Source organism: Nothoprocta perdicaria, unplaced genomic scaffold (assembly GCF_003342845.1).
Source record: "Nothoprocta perdicaria isolate Ctin4 unplaced genomic scaffold, notPer1 scaffold_72, whole genome shotgun sequence".
In the NCBI taxonomy this organism is placed as follows: Eukaryota; Metazoa; Chordata; class Aves; order Tinamiformes; family Tinamidae; genus Nothoprocta; species Nothoprocta perdicaria.
In genome coordinates, this window is record NW_020455999.1 from 3,507,166 (window position 1) to 3,523,855 (window position 16,690).

Consider the following 16,690-nt stretch of genomic DNA (forward strand, 5'->3'; position numbering starts at 1 on the left):
TTTTTTTTTTTTTTCTTTAATGGACGAAATAGCAACAAATATATATTATTTTCAAGTTCATTTTAAAAGGTGAGAGACACTTATTTACGGCTTGGCTGGGCTTGACTTGAGGTGAATTTGACCCCATAGCTCTTAGGCTTTCTCAAGGGCAGAAGGTTGGTGTGCTGGTAGCAATGCCCCTTGCTGCAGCACAGAGAAGAAAAATATGAAAATTAAGAATATTTTGGTCATGTGATGCCTGTGCTGCCTCCTGTCCTGAAGTTAGTTCACGAGTGCAGATAAATACCTGAGTTTAGGGATTGGTAGCAAATGTTGAAGGTGATTTTGCTGCTGCTCTCATGCTGTAAAATAAGGGAAAAAAGTATTTGCATTAGGGGCCAACTGAAGGCCTAACTGATGGTTTTGAAGTGTTCGTGTGTTTTTTTTTTTTCTTGCAGAAGGCTGCAGAGAAATACAAAGGAACATATATCAAAATATATATTTATTTTATGTTTATATTAAAAAAGAGATTAGCAGTCATAAAGATAACTGAATCAGAACACGTTGCGTTTTTTTCAGCATTTTCGTGGAAGGAAGAACCGCTGTTACAAGCTGGCAGTACGAAGTGTTCGGAGAGCTTTTGTGAAGTCCACGAAGGCCAGAAGAGAGAAGAAGAGATTCCTAAGAGCGGTAAGAGCAAGTGAACAGTAAAAGGGGAGAAGAGCAGAACTGATATATCCATTTTTCCTTGAAAATGGGGGTGATCTCACAATATTTTTTTAAAAACRGCGAGTAGAAAATAGTAGTATGAATTTAGAGGCGAGCATAGTCCCTCTGTGCTATGGCAAAAGTCATATTCTAAAGTTTAGAGGCATGTGTTGTACTGAGAAGATTGTTTTATGTATTAAGTGTAAGCATATCAAGCCAAGTAAAACTTTATTTTAAAATATTTCGTCATCCAAAATTGTACTTTTTATACCTTCAGCTCTGGATCACAAGGATTGAAGCAGCTTCCCTTGAACATGGTTTGAAATACCCAGCTTTTATAAGCAATCTGATTAAGGTAAGTGTGAGGCTTCAAAAAAAAAAGTCTTTGAAGCAAGCTGGACAGAATGTCTGATACTGCTCTTCTACAGTGTCAGGAAAACAGATTTCTTAAAACCCCAAAAACTTCCAGTTTTAGTGATGTTTAGTGTGATACTGCTTATGGCAGGAGTTTCACTTGGTCCAGGAAATAAGGTGTTCTCTAAACCCGTTTCTCTTCCTAATATGCATAATCTCCTTTAATCTTGGGGAATACTGTTGCCCCTTCCTCTTCTCCTCCCCCAGACTTTCCTGCATATTTTTAAAAATGAGGATATTGTTATTTATTCCATAAAGAGATTGTCAGTTAAAGTAATTTCTTGTAAAATAATCTTGTGTTTTTTTGCTACCACAGGTATTGAACAATAGCTCCCTTTTTTTTAGTTGAAGAAACATTAAAAATATGCATGTGGTAGCAGGCAGTCCTCTGACAGAATGGATTTTTTTTTCTGTTCTTTTGTTTTGCTTCAAGGACTTTAACGTAATGGCTTAACGAGGCATCCACGATTGGATTGTCACGTCTCACAGTTTTCTGTTTCAAAATTGTAACACGTAGAAAAAAAGATGATGTTCTAAAATGTGAGATTTTGCACAGGGATACAGCAATTGCAGCAATGTCCTTAGAGATTATTGTGCTCAACTAACAGTTCTCTTTGCCTTTAGTCTCAGGTGGAGCTGAACAGGAAAATGATTGCTGATTTAGCTATTTATGAGCCAAAGACATTCAAGTCCCTAGCTGCTTTAGCCCAGAGAAGGAGACAAGAAGGCTTCCTTGCTGCTCTTGGAGATGGAAAAGAACCAGAGGGGATATTTTCACGTATTGTGCATCACTATTGATAGCAAAATAATTGGTGGATGCGCATTGTAAACAGGAACTGCAGAGGCTGCTGTGAAACTTGTGCCTGTGGAGCAAAATTCTCCAAAGCTGCCTCTAACAAGGAGGGAAGAGGGGGCAAGTCTTAGACAGGAAGCTTGTGTTTCTGTCTTTTTCTTTCTTCCTCCTCCCCGTGTTGTTCTGACTAAAACCCATGGGTTTAAAAATTGCCATCCAAAGTTGGTGGCAAGCCAAGCCTATAGAAGTTACATGTTAATGAGATACACATTATGGATATTTCTTCTGTTAAGGAGTTAATAAAGATTTTTTTTTCCAAGAGTGTTCAAATATATCTGAGGGGTGAACGTTGGTGTTTGCAGCACCCCGGTACAGCTTTGTGCTGTGGTGGGGACAAGCGGCCCCAGACCCCAGCGGGGCTTCAGCCCTGTTTGCAGCAACGGGCCTTGGGGAAGGGCTGCGGGTCGAGGACACGCAGCTCTGACGCGGCCGTTAAACCGGCAATGGCGGCGCCCTCGGGCCGCGCCGGAACTTCCGCTCCGTTCAAATCTCCACCGCTTGCGTCACGGCGCTCTGCTCCGCCGGGGACAGGCGTGAGTCAGAGCCAATGGGCAGGCGGGGCTCCCGTGCCTTCCGCCAATAGGAGGCGCGGGGAGAGGGGAAGGGTGGGTCGGGCGCTGGGGCGCGGGCGGGGCCGCGGAGCCGGGCGAGGCGGTGGCGCTCTCGGCTCCACCAGCACAAAATGGCGGCGGGCGTAGGCAGCGCGGCGGCTGTGGCGGCCATGGCGGGTGGCCCCGCAGCACCTCAGGCCGGCGGGGCCGCGGCCTTGGGAGGTGCGCCGGCAACGGGCAGCGCCGCGGCGGCGCCGGGCCCCGGCGCGGTGCTCATCGGTGACCGCCTCTACTCGGGCGTGTTGATCACACTGGAGAACTGCCTGCTGCCTGAGCACACGCTGCGCTTCACGCCCTCCATGAGCAGCGGCCTCGACCCCGACACCGAGACCGAGTTGCGCGTCACGGGCTGTGAGCTTATCCAGGCGGCCGGCATCCTGCTGCGGCTGCCGCAGGTGGGTCCTGGCCCCGCGAGTCCCGGGGCGGGAGGGCGAGGGCGAAAAAAGGGTCTCGCGGGGACGCCCCCGGGGCTACAGGCGCCTCCGGGGCGGCGAAAATGGAGGCGGCGCTGGGGCCTCGTGCGGGGGGAGGGGAGCGGCTTTGTTCGCGGAGACGGCGCGAGGGGAGCCGCCGTCGTGGGGCCCTCCCGCGTTCCCCGTCGCGCGCGGGGCCCGGAGCGGCCGCCGTTGAGGAGGGGGCGCAGCGGGGGTTCCCCCCGGGGCCGCGATCCCTCCCCCGCCACCCGTCTGGCCGGGGCAGGAAGCGGGTGATGTCACCGCCTTCCTGCGCCGCCCCCGCGGGCCGTGCTTTGTTAAGGCCGCGGGTGGCGAAGGGAGGCTCCAGGGGAGCTCTGTAGTTGTAGCGGCCTCGGAAATGTTTTTATTTCCCCATGAAGTTCAGTTTCACTTGTTTTTGCTGGCGTCTGGGGTGTAAAACTTACCGTAACGTCTCGTAGTACAGCTAAATGGAAAAAATAAATGTAGTCCCCCTTTTTTTTTTCCTTCTTATTTCACTGTCACTTTTTTAGTGTGTTTCTTTAATTCATTTGAAAGAAATTCGGTTTTAAAATCCATACGTTGACCTCGTAAGACATGATTTGGCTTGTTGGTGGTAGTTTTTTTAAAGGGCTTTATTGAGATAGTGATGCCAGTTTTCTTTAGATGACACAGAACTTACTGCCAAGCCTAAGAATAGTTCAATATGGTACTGTTTTCTGGGCCACACAGTGGGGAGTATTTATACTTGCTTTCGATTTCCGTAATGATTTTTCTAGTCCCCGTAAAGTATTTTGCTAGGGAATCATTGCAAATAAACTTGAGGGCAGTCATTCAGCTAATATAAAATGGTATGAGTTTTTTTTCTGGAATGAAAGTATGCAATAACAAAAGCTGTTAGAAATGTTACCCGAGATAGCGATTGCTTATGGCTGAGTGTTGCAGAGCCTTTTTGACTAGTTTTCTGGGTCTTAAATCTTTTGAAGTCATTCTAGATGACTTGTTTGGAACTAGGACAAGCAAACAAGTTGTTTGTTTGTTTGTTTATTTGTTTTTTTAATACCTGTTGTGGTATCTTTGTTTTCAGGTGGCTATGGCTACTGGGCAAGTGCTGTTTCAACGCTTTTTTTATACCAAGTCTTTTGTGAAGCATTCCATGGAGGTAAGAAATTTTACAGATACGCTGAATATTAAAAATTCATATGCTACATATGTGATTAAATCTTTGAACTAGGTGTGATGCAAGCATTCGGTAACCCAGCTGTAAGTTAGAGTTATTGGTGTATATAATCTTACAGAGCTACATAGAAGCAAGTACTGATTTTGCCAAGCTTTGAGTATTTCCTGTTTTTACCACAATTTTCTCTTGTTATCCCTCCTTAAGCTGTTGGAGGCAATCAGCTCCAGATTTGAGCAAAACATCAGTATGTTGCAATACTTATATTTCAGCATGTGTCAATGGCCTGCGTTCATCTGGCATCCAAAATAGAAGAGGCACCGAGGCGCATAAGGGATGTTATTAACGTGTTCCATCGCCTTCGACACATAAGGGAGAAAAAGTAAGCTTAGACTTTGAAGTATTACCTTTTAATGTATTTAAATATAAAACTTTAAAAACTTTAAAATTAAAATGCTAAATCAAATTGCTGTTGTTACCTCCCTTGTAAATCAGAGAATCACTTGAAAAAATCTCTTAAGGGAGAAAAACTTGTTGTCCAGTCTTTCTCAAGTAAATATGTTCTGTGATTTATAACTAATGGCAAAATCTTCATTTTTACTCAAATGCAATTTAACAACATGGGAGACTCATATGCAGCTTAAGAATATCTTATTTGATGGCACTTGAAATTGTCTTACAGAAAACCTGTGCCTCTGATACTGGATCAAGAGTATGTTAACTTGAAGAATCAAATTATTAAGGCAGAAAGAAGAGTCCTAAAGGAGTTGGGATTTTGTGTTCACGTAAAGCATCCTCATAAGGTTTGTACTATATGAGCTAACTTTAAAAAGCAGTTGATGTATGTATCATATGTTCTGCAACAGTTTGAGTAGACCACTTATATCTACAGAAGTTCTGTGATTTGCACCTGACACCACAAAAATAGTAAAACTAGTTTCTTACAGTGTTGATTCTCTTTCTCATTTAAGAGATTCATACTAGTTGGTCTTGTATCGCTGCTGAATGACGACTGGAGATGGATACAGATGTTAAGTGTTCCTTGAAGTCAAATCTACTCGAATGGTTTGCTTTAGAATAAAGCTTGCTTAAGCGGGTAGCCTTGATTAGAAATTTTTTTACGCCGTGGCGTTATGCCAGGTGTCGACCCTTGGGCAGAAAGGGCTTTAGAGCCTCAGAGTTGTAATATTTTTATTAGATAAATAGCCTCTGCCGTGAATATTTTAGAGGTATGCTGAGGATATTAAGCCTATGTGGTGTAGGGGTGTTTCTTCTGTTCTGAAACTTCAGAACAGGGGAAGTGGTTTACCCAAAGAGAGAGAGTTATTCTCAAATTTAGAATGCCAAGCAACAAAGTAGAGTGACACCTCCATACTATAAACATTTAAGGTGATAATTTCTAGTATCATCAGTATTAGCATTAGACCTTAAATAGCTGATAGGATCTAATTGACARTCTTCAGTATCTTTAGAACTTGGGATTTTACTCTTAATTTTTCTAGCAGATACTATTGTCTTAAGGTCTTCAGAGATTACCTGATTTTTTAGTATTTGCTCGGTGCCTCAGAGGAGAGCTGTACTTGTTTGTTAGCTGTTATTATTTGTTTATTTAAGCAGTTTATCTGCGTCCTACTGGGTTGAGTGGGGTAAACATGATGTCTTTCAGTTGTTGCTTTCAAACTGAAATACTCGGGACCGAATAAAAAATGATGCATGCTGCACGCTAGGTCTGTTCTCTGCAAATGCTCTTACTCTTCCATTGTCACATACCACAGCTAGCTGTGTTTTCTTCCACGTTGCAGCTAAAAAGGAACGATGAATTGGGTAGGGGAACATACCTAACTTGAAAACAGTTGGAAAAACAGCCTCCTAGGTGACTGAACTCGGCAGTCAGCAAGCTAGGGAGGTCATGTTTGGCTGTGTGTAACTTGTGCAAGCTTCTGCGCTGGAAGGCAGAAACTATGTGCGCAAATGCTGGGTGTGTTGCAAGCACGTTATTGGAGTCTTAAAACCTGAAAGAGAGTAGCAGAAGCTTCGTGGATATCCCTCTGAATTAAATAGGTGGCTCTCAAGATTCTTGGTAATAACTCAATAACCCGTATCTTCCAGATAATCGTTATGTATCTTCAGGTATTAGAATGTGAACGTAACCAACACCTGGTCCAGACTTCATGGTAAGTTGATGGTTTTTGTATGTGTTTGTGTCTGTTTTAAGAGACCAGCAGGGGCAGTAGCAGAAATATGTCACTTAAGGCTCTCTGGGCTGCATTGCTCAGAAATGATATGGGCCAAACCAGACAGCTACACTCTGTTGCTCGGAGTGCCCCAAACTACTACCCAAATGTTGATGAGCCTCTTAAGTTTGAGGTGCTCGTTATGGTAAGGTTGCTCTCCACCCTGGATTCTCACTTAGCTCTCTCTGCTTCCAGCTGAAGGGAAAATACTGAGTGGGTTTGCAGCATTACTCTTTTTTGGGAGTGGGGGTGCTGGAGTGTGTGATGTTTGTTCTCTGTATAAACTGTTTGTGCAGTTGAAGTCTGTTACCAGTATTTGGGAAAGAAAGTGCCCTCAGTACTTGAGCTCTTTGCTAAAACAATTGTATCAAGAACTTGCAGCGCAGGAAAATTCTTTTTAGCCATGTGGATAATGCAAGATGTCAGCTTCCGAGACTGGAAAAACTTGAGTGTTTGCCAAGACATGTCCTCTACCTTGTTGCTCTCAATACTGTAAAGCTTTTTGGGGGCGGGCAGCTAACATAAAATTCCAGGTCTTGAATTCAACAGATTGATAGAGTTTTTAAACAAAATAAAAGTTTTGTTTAAAAAAAAAAAAATCCAAGCACCATATTTCTGCTGACTGAACTGTCTGGTACTGTGATCTGTGTGTAGAGAACCAGTTTTGACTTTTCTTTTCTGTACTCTTTTAATCAAAGGGTAGCCTCTGAGGGTAAGTGACTAAGACTTCTCCTCTGCTGCCCAAGCGCTATGGTGCAGGGATAGCTGCCGTCTTCAGTCAAACCAAAGCAGGCTCTACAAAGAGAAGGCTGACTCTAGACAGGTGGTATATACATGATAGTATAGTAACTGGCCAACTGCTTCATGTGCTTTTTATACTGTTTCACCTCTTACTGTCTTTTATTTTTTGTTGTGCTTTTTGATGATTGAATTCTTTATAACTTTGTTAAAGTTCTGACAGACATTGACTGTTAAATTCCTATAACTGTTAAAATGGTATCATCTTAGATGATAAATGAAAGCGGGACTTGAGGGGATGAATTAACAAAAGTTGAAATCTAGTTTCTGTTTGTAATTTTTAAGTAACTGAATGGATGTAATGCTTCGAATCAAATGCATCTTTGGTTGGGAGCTTAGAGAAATTTTCACCTATCAGATTTCCCAGTATCATTGTATGGTGGATTCAGATACAAGTTACGGACTATTAGTTGCTAATGTTCTATTTGCTATGAAGAGAAAGATGGATGAGGAGGAGAAAGGAAATAACCCGAATGAGAAATGGTTCAAATGTTTAAAATCAAGTATTTGTGTTCTGATATTTGCTTCCAGTATATGAGAACTGGTGGGTATCCACCATTTTAAAAAATGTTGAAATATTTGTTTTTATTGCATTACCTTCTTTAAATATTGTGACAAGTATTCATTTCCTCATACATCTAGATTCTGAGACCACAGGGAAATTTAGCAGAAGGCAGACATGGGAATAGACAATGTTTAGTGTCCACTTAAGTTAGAAAAAGTCTACGTGACTTTCAGATATTTGGAATATTATTTGGCAAAGCTTTGTGCTCTGTGTGCTGTTTGGCACAACTTTTCTGGTGTAGCAATTGCTTTCTGTATAAACTGGAAAATAATAGAAAATTAGGGCAGATGGGATGAATTTAAAGTTCCTTTTTGTCTTTCCCGTGTAAACTGGATTGAAGTGGACTGTGGTCTCTGTTTTGGATGTCTTGGGGCTTAGTGAATCCTTGTGTACTGGGCACTTGCATGTTCAGTTACCTACTACTTTCAGAATGCTTATTATTTAGAGGTGTATAGGTGGGGTGAGGGAGATTGGGTTTTATTGCTTTTTCTATATGGTATTTTGAAATACGTACTCAGAAACCTAAACCATTTTAAGCACTTCAGCTGACAGATACAGAGGAATATACTTGCTTTGCTTAAGGCTTTATAAGAATAATTTTACTATGTACTGACTGGAATATATGCAATATTTTACAGTTTTCTCATTCTCATGAGAAATTCTCATTCTCATTTCTCATTCTGTGACTATTCATTTTAAGCAACTTTATTGAAATGGGACAATTTGGATACCGTATTTCACATGCCAAAGAAGAGATTTGCCTGAATGCGGAATATTCTTCTGAGTGCATATTCCCGAACATCCCAGTCTCTTCTGTGACACTTTTTTTGCATCACCATGAGTTTGATTCTGGATGGAAAATGGCCTTTTTTGAAGGAAAATGAACACTTTGGAAAACCCTCCCCGTGGAACATGTTGAAGCGGACTGCGTTTTCATGGACAACTACCACAGGATCTGCAGCTTTCAACAAACTACCGAAGTTCAGTCATATTGCAGAGAAATACGTGAAGCTAAAATCCTATAATTGACTACTTCAGCTATATTGTATGTTATATTGAGGGGGAAAAAAATCTCTATTGCATGAGAGCAGGCCAGTAGAGTTTCAGGGGGAAAAGTGAAGTTAAAATTGGTTCTCTTTTCGGAATGGAATTTTCAACAGCCATCCAGTCAGTCAAAGTTCTGTTTCACATTCCTCCACTTGAGGGAATTATTTAGTAAAGTTTTATTCGACTTTTCTTTAGAATTACAGGAGTGTAAGGCTGAAGCTTAGTAGCTGAAGGCAGAGAGAAATAGTCCTTATAGAAGAAAAAGCAGTAGGAAGAAAAAGGCGGTGTCCTGTAGGTCTGTTGATATCTTGTCTTTTAGGAATTACATGAATGACAGCCTGAGAACAGATGTCTTTGTAAGATTCCAGCCGGAAAGCATTGCGTGTGCCTGTATTTACCTCGCAGCCAGGACGCTGGAGGTGAGCATACAGTTCCATGCAATTCAAGTCTGTAAGATCTTAAAAGCAGCAAACTGAGTGGGTTATCCCTTCCCTTTTAGATTCCACTTCCTAATCGCCCACATTGGTTTCTACTCTTTGGTGCAACAGAAGAAGAGATTCAAGAAATCTGTTTAAAAATTTTGCAACTTTATACTCGGAAGAAGGTTGGTTTTCTCCTGTTATGAGCCCCAGACTGTGACTTTGAATGGGAGTCAGAAATCCCTACTCCATTTGAAGCCAGCTACAAGCCTGGTAGAGTAGTGGAGTGGCATATAAGTCACAGGGTTGGGGTCTCTCTTTTTTTTTTTTAATGAGGCTATAGAAAGTCCGGTTTGCAAGACTTGATTGTGAGCAGTGTTCATTTCTTTGAAGGTTGAGTTAATTGATCTGGAAAGTAAAGTAGAAAAAAAGAAACTAGCAATTGAAGAGGCAAAAGCACAAGCTAAAGGTCTGCTACCCGAGGGAACCCCCGGCTTGGATAATACATCAGGATTTTCCCCTGTACCAAAAAACGGTAAGTTCTAGGTGCCTGAATACTCCTTGTCTTGCAGGCCTCTTCTAGTCTTTATTATGATGATTCATCCACTATTTATCCTGCAAATCAAGGTAACAGACTTTTTTTTTTCTTTTTCCTCTTAGAGTCTCCAAAAGAAATTAAAGGAAATAAACCCTCACCACTACCTGTGCAGGCAATGAAGAATGCTAAAAGAAAAAATGAGGGAGCAAAAAGAACAAGTTCAAATAGTCCAGTAAATGGGTAAGTCTTACATAATGAAAACTTTTTTTTTCCCCCATAGTATTTTAAGCGAAATAGATTATTAGTTTATTATGCCTTGCAGTGTTCAGAAAGGAAGAGAAAGTAGAAGTCGAAGTGGAAGTAGAGATCAGAGTTATTCGAGGTCGCCATCCAGGTCTGCATCCCCTAAGCACAGGTACGTGCTGTTGTCAAAAGAAGGGCATTCTGTGAGAACATCCCAGATTTCCATGCTACATAATACTGTTCCAAGAATAAGAGTTCTACCGTTTTAGCTAACATGTTCAGGTGGTTGCAGTGTGTTTGATAATGCCTTATCTGTGCAAACTGCACTGAAAAATGAGTGTAATACTGGGGCATTTTTGAACTGCGGCTTGTTTATTGCTGCTGTATTGCCTAAGAAACAGGCTTTCAACTTTGTATCTTTATGTTTCTGCTTCATACTTAAAGCTGGGCTTCTGTGGCTGCAGCCATAAAATGTGAGAGCTGGGTGAAGGTAATGTGAATGCTAGTAACGAGAGTTGGGAGATGAAGTTAATAGTGATGTAGAGCAATCTGCTTCATCAGAAATTCTTCTCAGAAAAATCATGTAGGCTTTCTCCTGTACTCCTTTACTGTAGGAAAAGTGAAAGTTACTCCACTTCAAGCGGTTCCAAATCCCACAGCCGCTCTAGGAGTCGCAGCGACTCTCCTCCAAGGCAATTCAACCACACGTCTGGTTACAAAGGTTCTAAGGTGAGAAGTTACAAGAAGTCAAAAGACTACAAATACTCAACACACAAACCAAGGAAATCCCGCAGTAGAAGTTCGTCACGTTCCAGGAGCCGGTCCCGGGAGCGCCCTGACCATTCAGGAAAGTACAAGAAGAAAAGTCACTACTACAGAAATCACCGGCACGAGCGTTCGCGCTCCTATGAGCGAACTGGTCATCGCTATGACCGAGACCACCCTGGCCACAGCAGGCACAGGCGATGAGTAGGACAAAGAGCTCTTCCCTTTGGAATTCAGGGGAGCTCTTTCCTCTGTGTGATCTTTACAGCTTAGGGTTAATCTGGTTTATAAACCACTTTAGCTTCGGTGATGTCCATTTGGCTGCTAATTCTGTACTTTAATCCAAAGGAAATATGTGAATGGGATAGGATGATGTGGAAGACTTAATCTGATGATGTTGCTGTCTGCTGGAGTGCCATCCAGTAATGCTGCAGAGTTTGCCCCGGGTGTGCTCCCGTTGCCTGCTTTTTAGTAATTTAAATCCTGTAGCGCAAGGGAGTGTTACTTGGAATTGGCAGCCCTGCAAGCAGGGAACTTCGTTGCTCGGTAGATGATGGACTGTGATGAACAGTCCTCCCCTGTGGAACTAGAAGGCTCGAGACAGTTCCTCAGAACCATTGGAGTGTCTTGGTGCTAACAAAGCTGTCTTTTCATACTGATTCGACTATGTTGTACAAATGTAAGGTGACTTTTTTTTAGAATTATGCCTATATTAGGTTATATATGTGTATATATATTTTGCAGTGTTACAGTATAGTATGGGAATATGGCCTTACTAGCCTTTACACTTTATTCACAATGTAAATAAGCATTTGTTTAATACAAGTGAAAGATATATACAGAAAATTCAAAACTTGAATTCTATCAAAGACTTGTGTAGAAAGTTCTGATAAATGTGAAAGTATTTAGCTCTGTGTATTGAAAGTAGTATATTTTTTATCCGTGCAATGCTGTGTGCGGGTCACCAGCTCACAATAGACATTTCCTATATATACATTCTATGTGGTTTGAAATTCTTTACTCAGGATCTTTGACACTCTGGAGTAATAGTTTGTCAGTCTTGCTCGTTGAGGAATAGAACATGTTTAAAAACAAAATGGGGAAAAAAAAAAAAACAACCCAGCCCAGTAGTATCAGTTCTAATGGTATAATCTGAGCTGTTGTTCTCATGCGCCCTAATTTCATTAAAGTATTTGATTTTTATATTATATTTACTTGATAGTTTCTCATGAGCTATATATACACCACAGTGCCTCATAAGGAAAGAAGAAATCTGGGTTTGAATGAAGAGACAACAGATCATAGTTCATTTATTTTCAACTTTAACATGTGATACCCTGAGCAGGGTGTATGTCTTGCTGGAGGAGAATATGAATGCAATGTGTGAAATTTGTGCTTTTATTTAAGTTTGCTGTCATAGCTTATAGGACTTGACTAAAAACATTGACTGCTGGGTTAGTGCCCCTTGTCACCCAGGTGAGATTGATTGGTGGCTTGCAGTGGTCGATGCACACCACAAGGCATCCCGAGCCATCTAAGAGCATCCCAAGCTCTTAGATGCCTCAGGACGACTGTGAGAGGTAACATTCATCTGTGAGGCTTGAACTCAGACACTTTTCAACTATTTCTGCTAACTGGCTTTTCTCAGCTGTGATGTACTTGGGAGAGCCAGCAGATAGATGGGAAGTTGGGTAGGGCAAAAAGATGCTTGCATGGAGTTGGGGTGAGTGGTTTTTAACTGGACTAGTTGCATCTTTTAATCTGTTTCCCAAACTGGCAAACCCTGAAGAATTTAGCTCTACCCCAAGTGCTTTTAATGCAAACTGAAGTGAGAGTCTTCTGTGGGATGTCTCTCTTTCGATTCTTTTGATTTTTTCCACCTTGCACTAGAGCAGGTTGACCGCGTAAGGAGCTGCCTGGTCATTTGGTTCTGAGAGACTCCGTGTCTCCCTCTTTAATTACTGTGTTTTGGCATTAAATTATGTCTGCCCCTTGCCCAGGTGCAAGGCAACATAATTCACAATAAAAAAAAAAAAACATGGTGGAAGGACGGAGCGCCCCCACCGCCCCCTCGTGTCCCCTCTGGTCGCTTTTGTCGTAAACCGGCGTGTTTCGAAGCGTTTTCCCGGGCGGCTCTTCAGGCTCCGCGGCTGCGGCGGGTGCCGCCAGGGGGCGCGGTGGGGGCGGTGCAGGCGGCGGGCGGAAGTTCCGGCGCGCGGGCGGCGGCGGGCGGGGATGGTGAGTGATGATGGCGGAGGCCGCGGCCCGGGGTAGGAGCCGCGATCGGGCCTCGGGAGCGCCTCGAGTGCGGGCGGCCGCCCGGCCGCGCCAAGCGCGGTTACGACACCGTTAGGCCGCGCTGCGCTCCCGGGGGAAGCGCCCGTTGCTTGGGGGGGGGGGAGGGACCGCGGCTTGGGTCTGGACTTGCCTTATTTATGTACTCAAAACAGCAGAAACCCCCTTAAATCTGCCCTGAAAGGCGGCAAGGGGGCGGTAAGGATGTGTGGACCTGGCCTCTCAGCAGAATAGCACCCTGTTTTGGTCAAAAAATGGTGTTTGGAGGAGCTGAGCCCATCTGCCATAGGTTTTAAATCTGGAAGATGCATTTTGGGGTGTCAGGGTAGCATGTTTGCCYTATGGAATAAATGTACTTATTTTAACACAGTCACTGCTGAATCTGGAGGAGCGCATCAGGTGAAAAAATATGTTAGTAGCACGTCTGGCTTCCCAGTTAGTGAAGGCTTCACAGACTACAGGTAAAGGGTTATTGTGCAACTTTATTGTTTTTATGGAGAAAAAATAATTGCTTGTAAGCAGCTTCTGTATTAGACTATATATATATTAGAGGCTATAGTGGGTGGTTTGGGAATGGAGCAGGGCACGTATTGAAATAAATTTAAATTCTGAAAATTCTGCCTTTTAAATGAAGCTCTCTTCTTCTCCAAGGACACCTCTGGCCAAGGTCAGTGTCTTCCATTCTTTATTCTCATTCTGCATTTACCAAGTATAGCACTCAGCCCTCTAACAAAAATGGAGCTCAGCCTCAGCAGTGGCATGTGCAGGACCCTGACCTGGAAGAGATGCTGGTTCCTAGAAAGCTTTCCATCAGTCCCTTGGAAAGCTGGCTGACAGTTAGATACTTGCTTCCGAAAGCAGAAATAGTCAATATTCAGGAAAAAGTAGGCGATGAACCTGTGCAACAATATGACTGCCCAGCAGCTGATGTGGGAGCTAAGATGGAAGAAGGGGAAGGAGCAGTTGGCAACCAACTCGAATGTAAGAATGTTCTGAAGATCCGCAGGAGGAAAATGAACCGGCACAAGTATAAAAAGCTGCTAAAGCGGCGAAAGTTTGTGCGAAGGAGGATAAAGGAAGGCCGCAAGAAGAAACGTCAGGTAAGCTTGAATTAAAAAGAAATGGGTAAATTTGCCCACTTAATTTTTGCTTTACAAACTGCTCTCTCTTTCCTTTAGGAATGGGAGGAAAATTTCAGGTAAACTTGTTTTAGGGGAAAACAGCAGCAGCTCTGAGAGCTCTGAGCTCTCCAGTGTTTACTGGCGTGTTTTTCTAATTTATTTGATCCAAATATCTTCAGAAATTAGAATATTTCTGTGCTTGTAAAAAGACATGTGTGGTATTAGCTGTGTGCAATTTTTCTTATATAAAAGTGACTTTTAATAAGAGGCTAACAAAATAATTTTTCACATGTGTAAATCACTGATTCATCAACTTCCAATATACCTGGGAGGCTGTTTTAGTTTCCTTCCTGTCTTGTCAACATCCTTGAGTGGTTCCACAGAGCTGCTGGAGAGAGAATATCGTATTTCTTCTTCCATCTAGAAACTACTCACATTTCCTAGTAGAGGGGAGTAGGCAAAGACGTGGGCTCAAGATCCTCATGTGTTTCAGATGTATTTTCCTCAGTGGGGCTAACTGTATTTTGACAAGTAGAACAAGCTGCCTAGTTTTAAAAACTACAGATTATGTTTGGATTATACAGGTAGTTTGGACTGCTTTAGCAGTGCCTAAATGATGTACTCTTGCTTCTAACTTATTTTTTCTTCTTGCTCTGTTTCAGGTGAAGTTTGAGAAAGATTTGCAGCGCATCTGGAAAAGAGCTGGTTTGAAAAACCCTCCTGCAGGATGGCAAACACCCAAGATATTTTTGAAAAGTTCAAAGCGATAAAAATGCTTGTAATGAGTTTTGACCTATAATTTTAATTAAAAAATATTTATGCAGACTTCTTTCAACCTTTTCTTCTGAATGTAGTGAGATTAGTAGGAGATCACTTTTTATCTTTGGTAAACAGTTTTCTGGGGGAAAACTTGGTGTGGATGTGCACTTCTCCCTCAGAAAAGTATTTTGAGCAGTTATTTGCTGTGTGCAGTCTTGTGCTGCTTTCCGTGTCTTGGAGCACATAAATCTTCTGGACTGTAGCTGAATTTCTGAAGGTGCTATTAAAGGTTAGACTGGATGATATATGATTAAAAACAACAGGCTGTGGGAGGTGAAATATGAAGTGAAAGAAGTCTTCTGATTGTGTAACTATATAAAACTCCAGCAATTAAATTATGTTTAAGGTGACCACATTATTTTATAGTATTATGAAATACATGCATACTATAGAAAGTCTGCTACTTTTAATGAAGAGTTAATTGGAGAAAGTTTGTTGAAAGGCTTACTATTCACTAAAAACAAAAACTGTATTTTGTCAGAGATTGCCCTCTTGTAAATGGTTGTTTTTGCATGGTAGAAGAAAGTAACAAAAGCTGTGAAAATTATGGATATTTATCTTAAACCGTGACATAAAAGCTTCCTATCTGAGTTTTAGGTTCTGCTTTGATTTTCTATTGGAGGTTGTTAACTTAGGAACTAAAGCATTCCTATATGTGTGTCAATAGATAAACATGGGGTGGACTTATCTTGAAAAGAAGGGAAAAAGTAAGATTTCTTAGGTTTATTCTGCAGCAGGAGAGCTAAGCTCAAAAGTATGTTTCTTTTATCTGCTAGGAGCAGAATGATTGACTGAACTGAAAAGGAGGAGAGAGGAAAAAAAAAAAAAGGAAAGCAAGCTGTGGAACTCTCATAGCTGCAAGGTGCAGTTTCATCTAGCTGCAGGAAAGACAGGTGACTGATAACATGTAATATAGTGAACATTTTTGAGATTCTGTGTAATGCTTTCTGATGTAGCTTGCAGAAGCCCCTTTAAAATAAGCATTTTTGGATGATGGGCATGGTAGCTTAGTCTATCCTTTTGTTGTCATCTCTGCAACCAGAAAATATCTACTGCTCTGTTGGTAGATGGCAGTAAAGACACAACCTCTGAAACTCCTTTGGAGCAGTTGCAGAAGCTCTCTGGATTTTTCTGTAGCTGTTTTAAGGGCAATGTACACCAAGCTTGAAAAATGCATTAATATGGCCAGAGAACTGTGGTGGAATCCTGTAGAAACATGTCAAAGTCCCGAGGTTTCTTCTTCCCGAAGTACAAGCTTCTCCTGTGTAAGCTATCTTATTAAATGGTATGCTTTCTAAATAGTAATCCAGCCCTCTAAATAGTAATGTGCAAAGTGTAGTCATTATTTTTAATGACTATCTAATTCCACAGACATCTATGGAAATCTGGAAAAAAGAGTATAATTTACAAGTGGCTTTGCAAATGAGCCCTAGGAGTTTACAGTTACATTCCAGTGACCAGCCTTACTCATCTGAATGCCATGTTGCTGAAGTATCTCCAAGAATGACATTTTAGGACTTACGTTTTCTCTCTGTAGTAGATACTGCAAAGGCTCTTTATCTTACATGTCAGTAACCAGGTAAGATACAAGGTTCCATAAACTTGCTTTAATTCTTGACCAAGGGATGCATTTTTCTACTCTTTGTTGCCTTTCTTTTTCACTTTGATGA

At 42.0% G+C, this 16,690-nt stretch overlaps 3 protein-coding genes across 7 annotated transcripts; all 3 read left to right on the forward strand.

Annotated features, from left to right (window-relative positions):
* The first annotated feature begins 309 nt into the window (after window positions 1–309).
* On the forward strand, window positions 310–2,208 carry MRPL20 (mitochondrial ribosomal protein L20). The gene is made up of 4 exons (XM_026051115.1): window positions 310–318; window positions 559–669; window positions 965–1,042; window positions 1,726–2,208. Exons 1-4 carry the CDS (start codon window positions 310–312, stop codon window positions 1,897–1,899), a joined length of 372 nt encoding a protein of 123 aa, XP_025906900.1. The 3' UTR covers window positions 1,900–2,208.
* Window positions 2,209–2,631: 423 nt separating this feature from the next.
* Window positions 2,632–11,838, forward strand: CCNL2 (cyclin L2). Of its 4 annotated transcripts, XM_026050992.1 has the most exons (11): window positions 2,632–2,960; window positions 4,087–4,161; window positions 4,449–4,558; window positions 4,859–4,979; window positions 6,286–6,350; window positions 9,140–9,239; window positions 9,320–9,424; window positions 9,633–9,774; window positions 9,900–10,017; window positions 10,100–10,192; window positions 10,635–11,838. In XM_026050992.1, the coding sequence occupies exons 1-11, from the start codon at window positions 2,637–2,639 to the stop codon at window positions 10,987–10,989; spliced, it is 1,608 nt and encodes a 535-aa protein (XP_025906777.1). In that variant the 5' UTR covers window positions 2,632–2,636; the 3' UTR covers window positions 10,990–11,838. The 4 variants fall into 4 exon arrangements, with proteins under 4 accessions (XP_025906777.1, XP_025906779.1, XP_025906780.1 ...); XM_026050995.1 differs by lacking the exons at window positions 2,632–2,960; window positions 4,087–4,161 and having other exon boundaries at window positions 4,539–4,557; XM_026050993.1 differs by lacking the exons at window positions 2,632–2,960; window positions 4,087–4,161; window positions 4,449–4,558; window positions 4,859–4,979; window positions 6,286–6,350 and adding an exon at window positions 7,138–8,818.
* A 1,202-nt stretch (window positions 11,839–13,040) lies between these two features.
* AURKAIP1 (aurora kinase A interacting protein 1) lies at window positions 13,041–15,527 on the forward strand. 2 transcript variants are annotated; one of them, XM_026050983.1, is made up of 4 exons: window positions 13,041–13,055; window positions 13,451–13,541; window positions 13,732–14,180; window positions 14,864–15,527. In XM_026050983.1, exons 2-4 carry the CDS (start codon window positions 13,490–13,492, stop codon window positions 14,969–14,971), a joined length of 609 nt encoding a protein of 202 aa, XP_025906768.1. In that variant the 5' UTR covers window positions 13,041–13,055; window positions 13,451–13,489; the 3' UTR covers window positions 14,972–15,527. The 2 variants fall into 2 exon arrangements, with proteins under 2 accessions (XP_025906768.1, XP_025906769.1); XM_026050984.1 differs by lacking the exon at window positions 13,041–13,055 and having other exon boundaries at window positions 13,525–13,541; window positions 13,732–13,747; window positions 14,005–14,180.
* The last annotated feature ends 1,163 nt before the right edge of the window (window positions 15,528–16,690 follow it).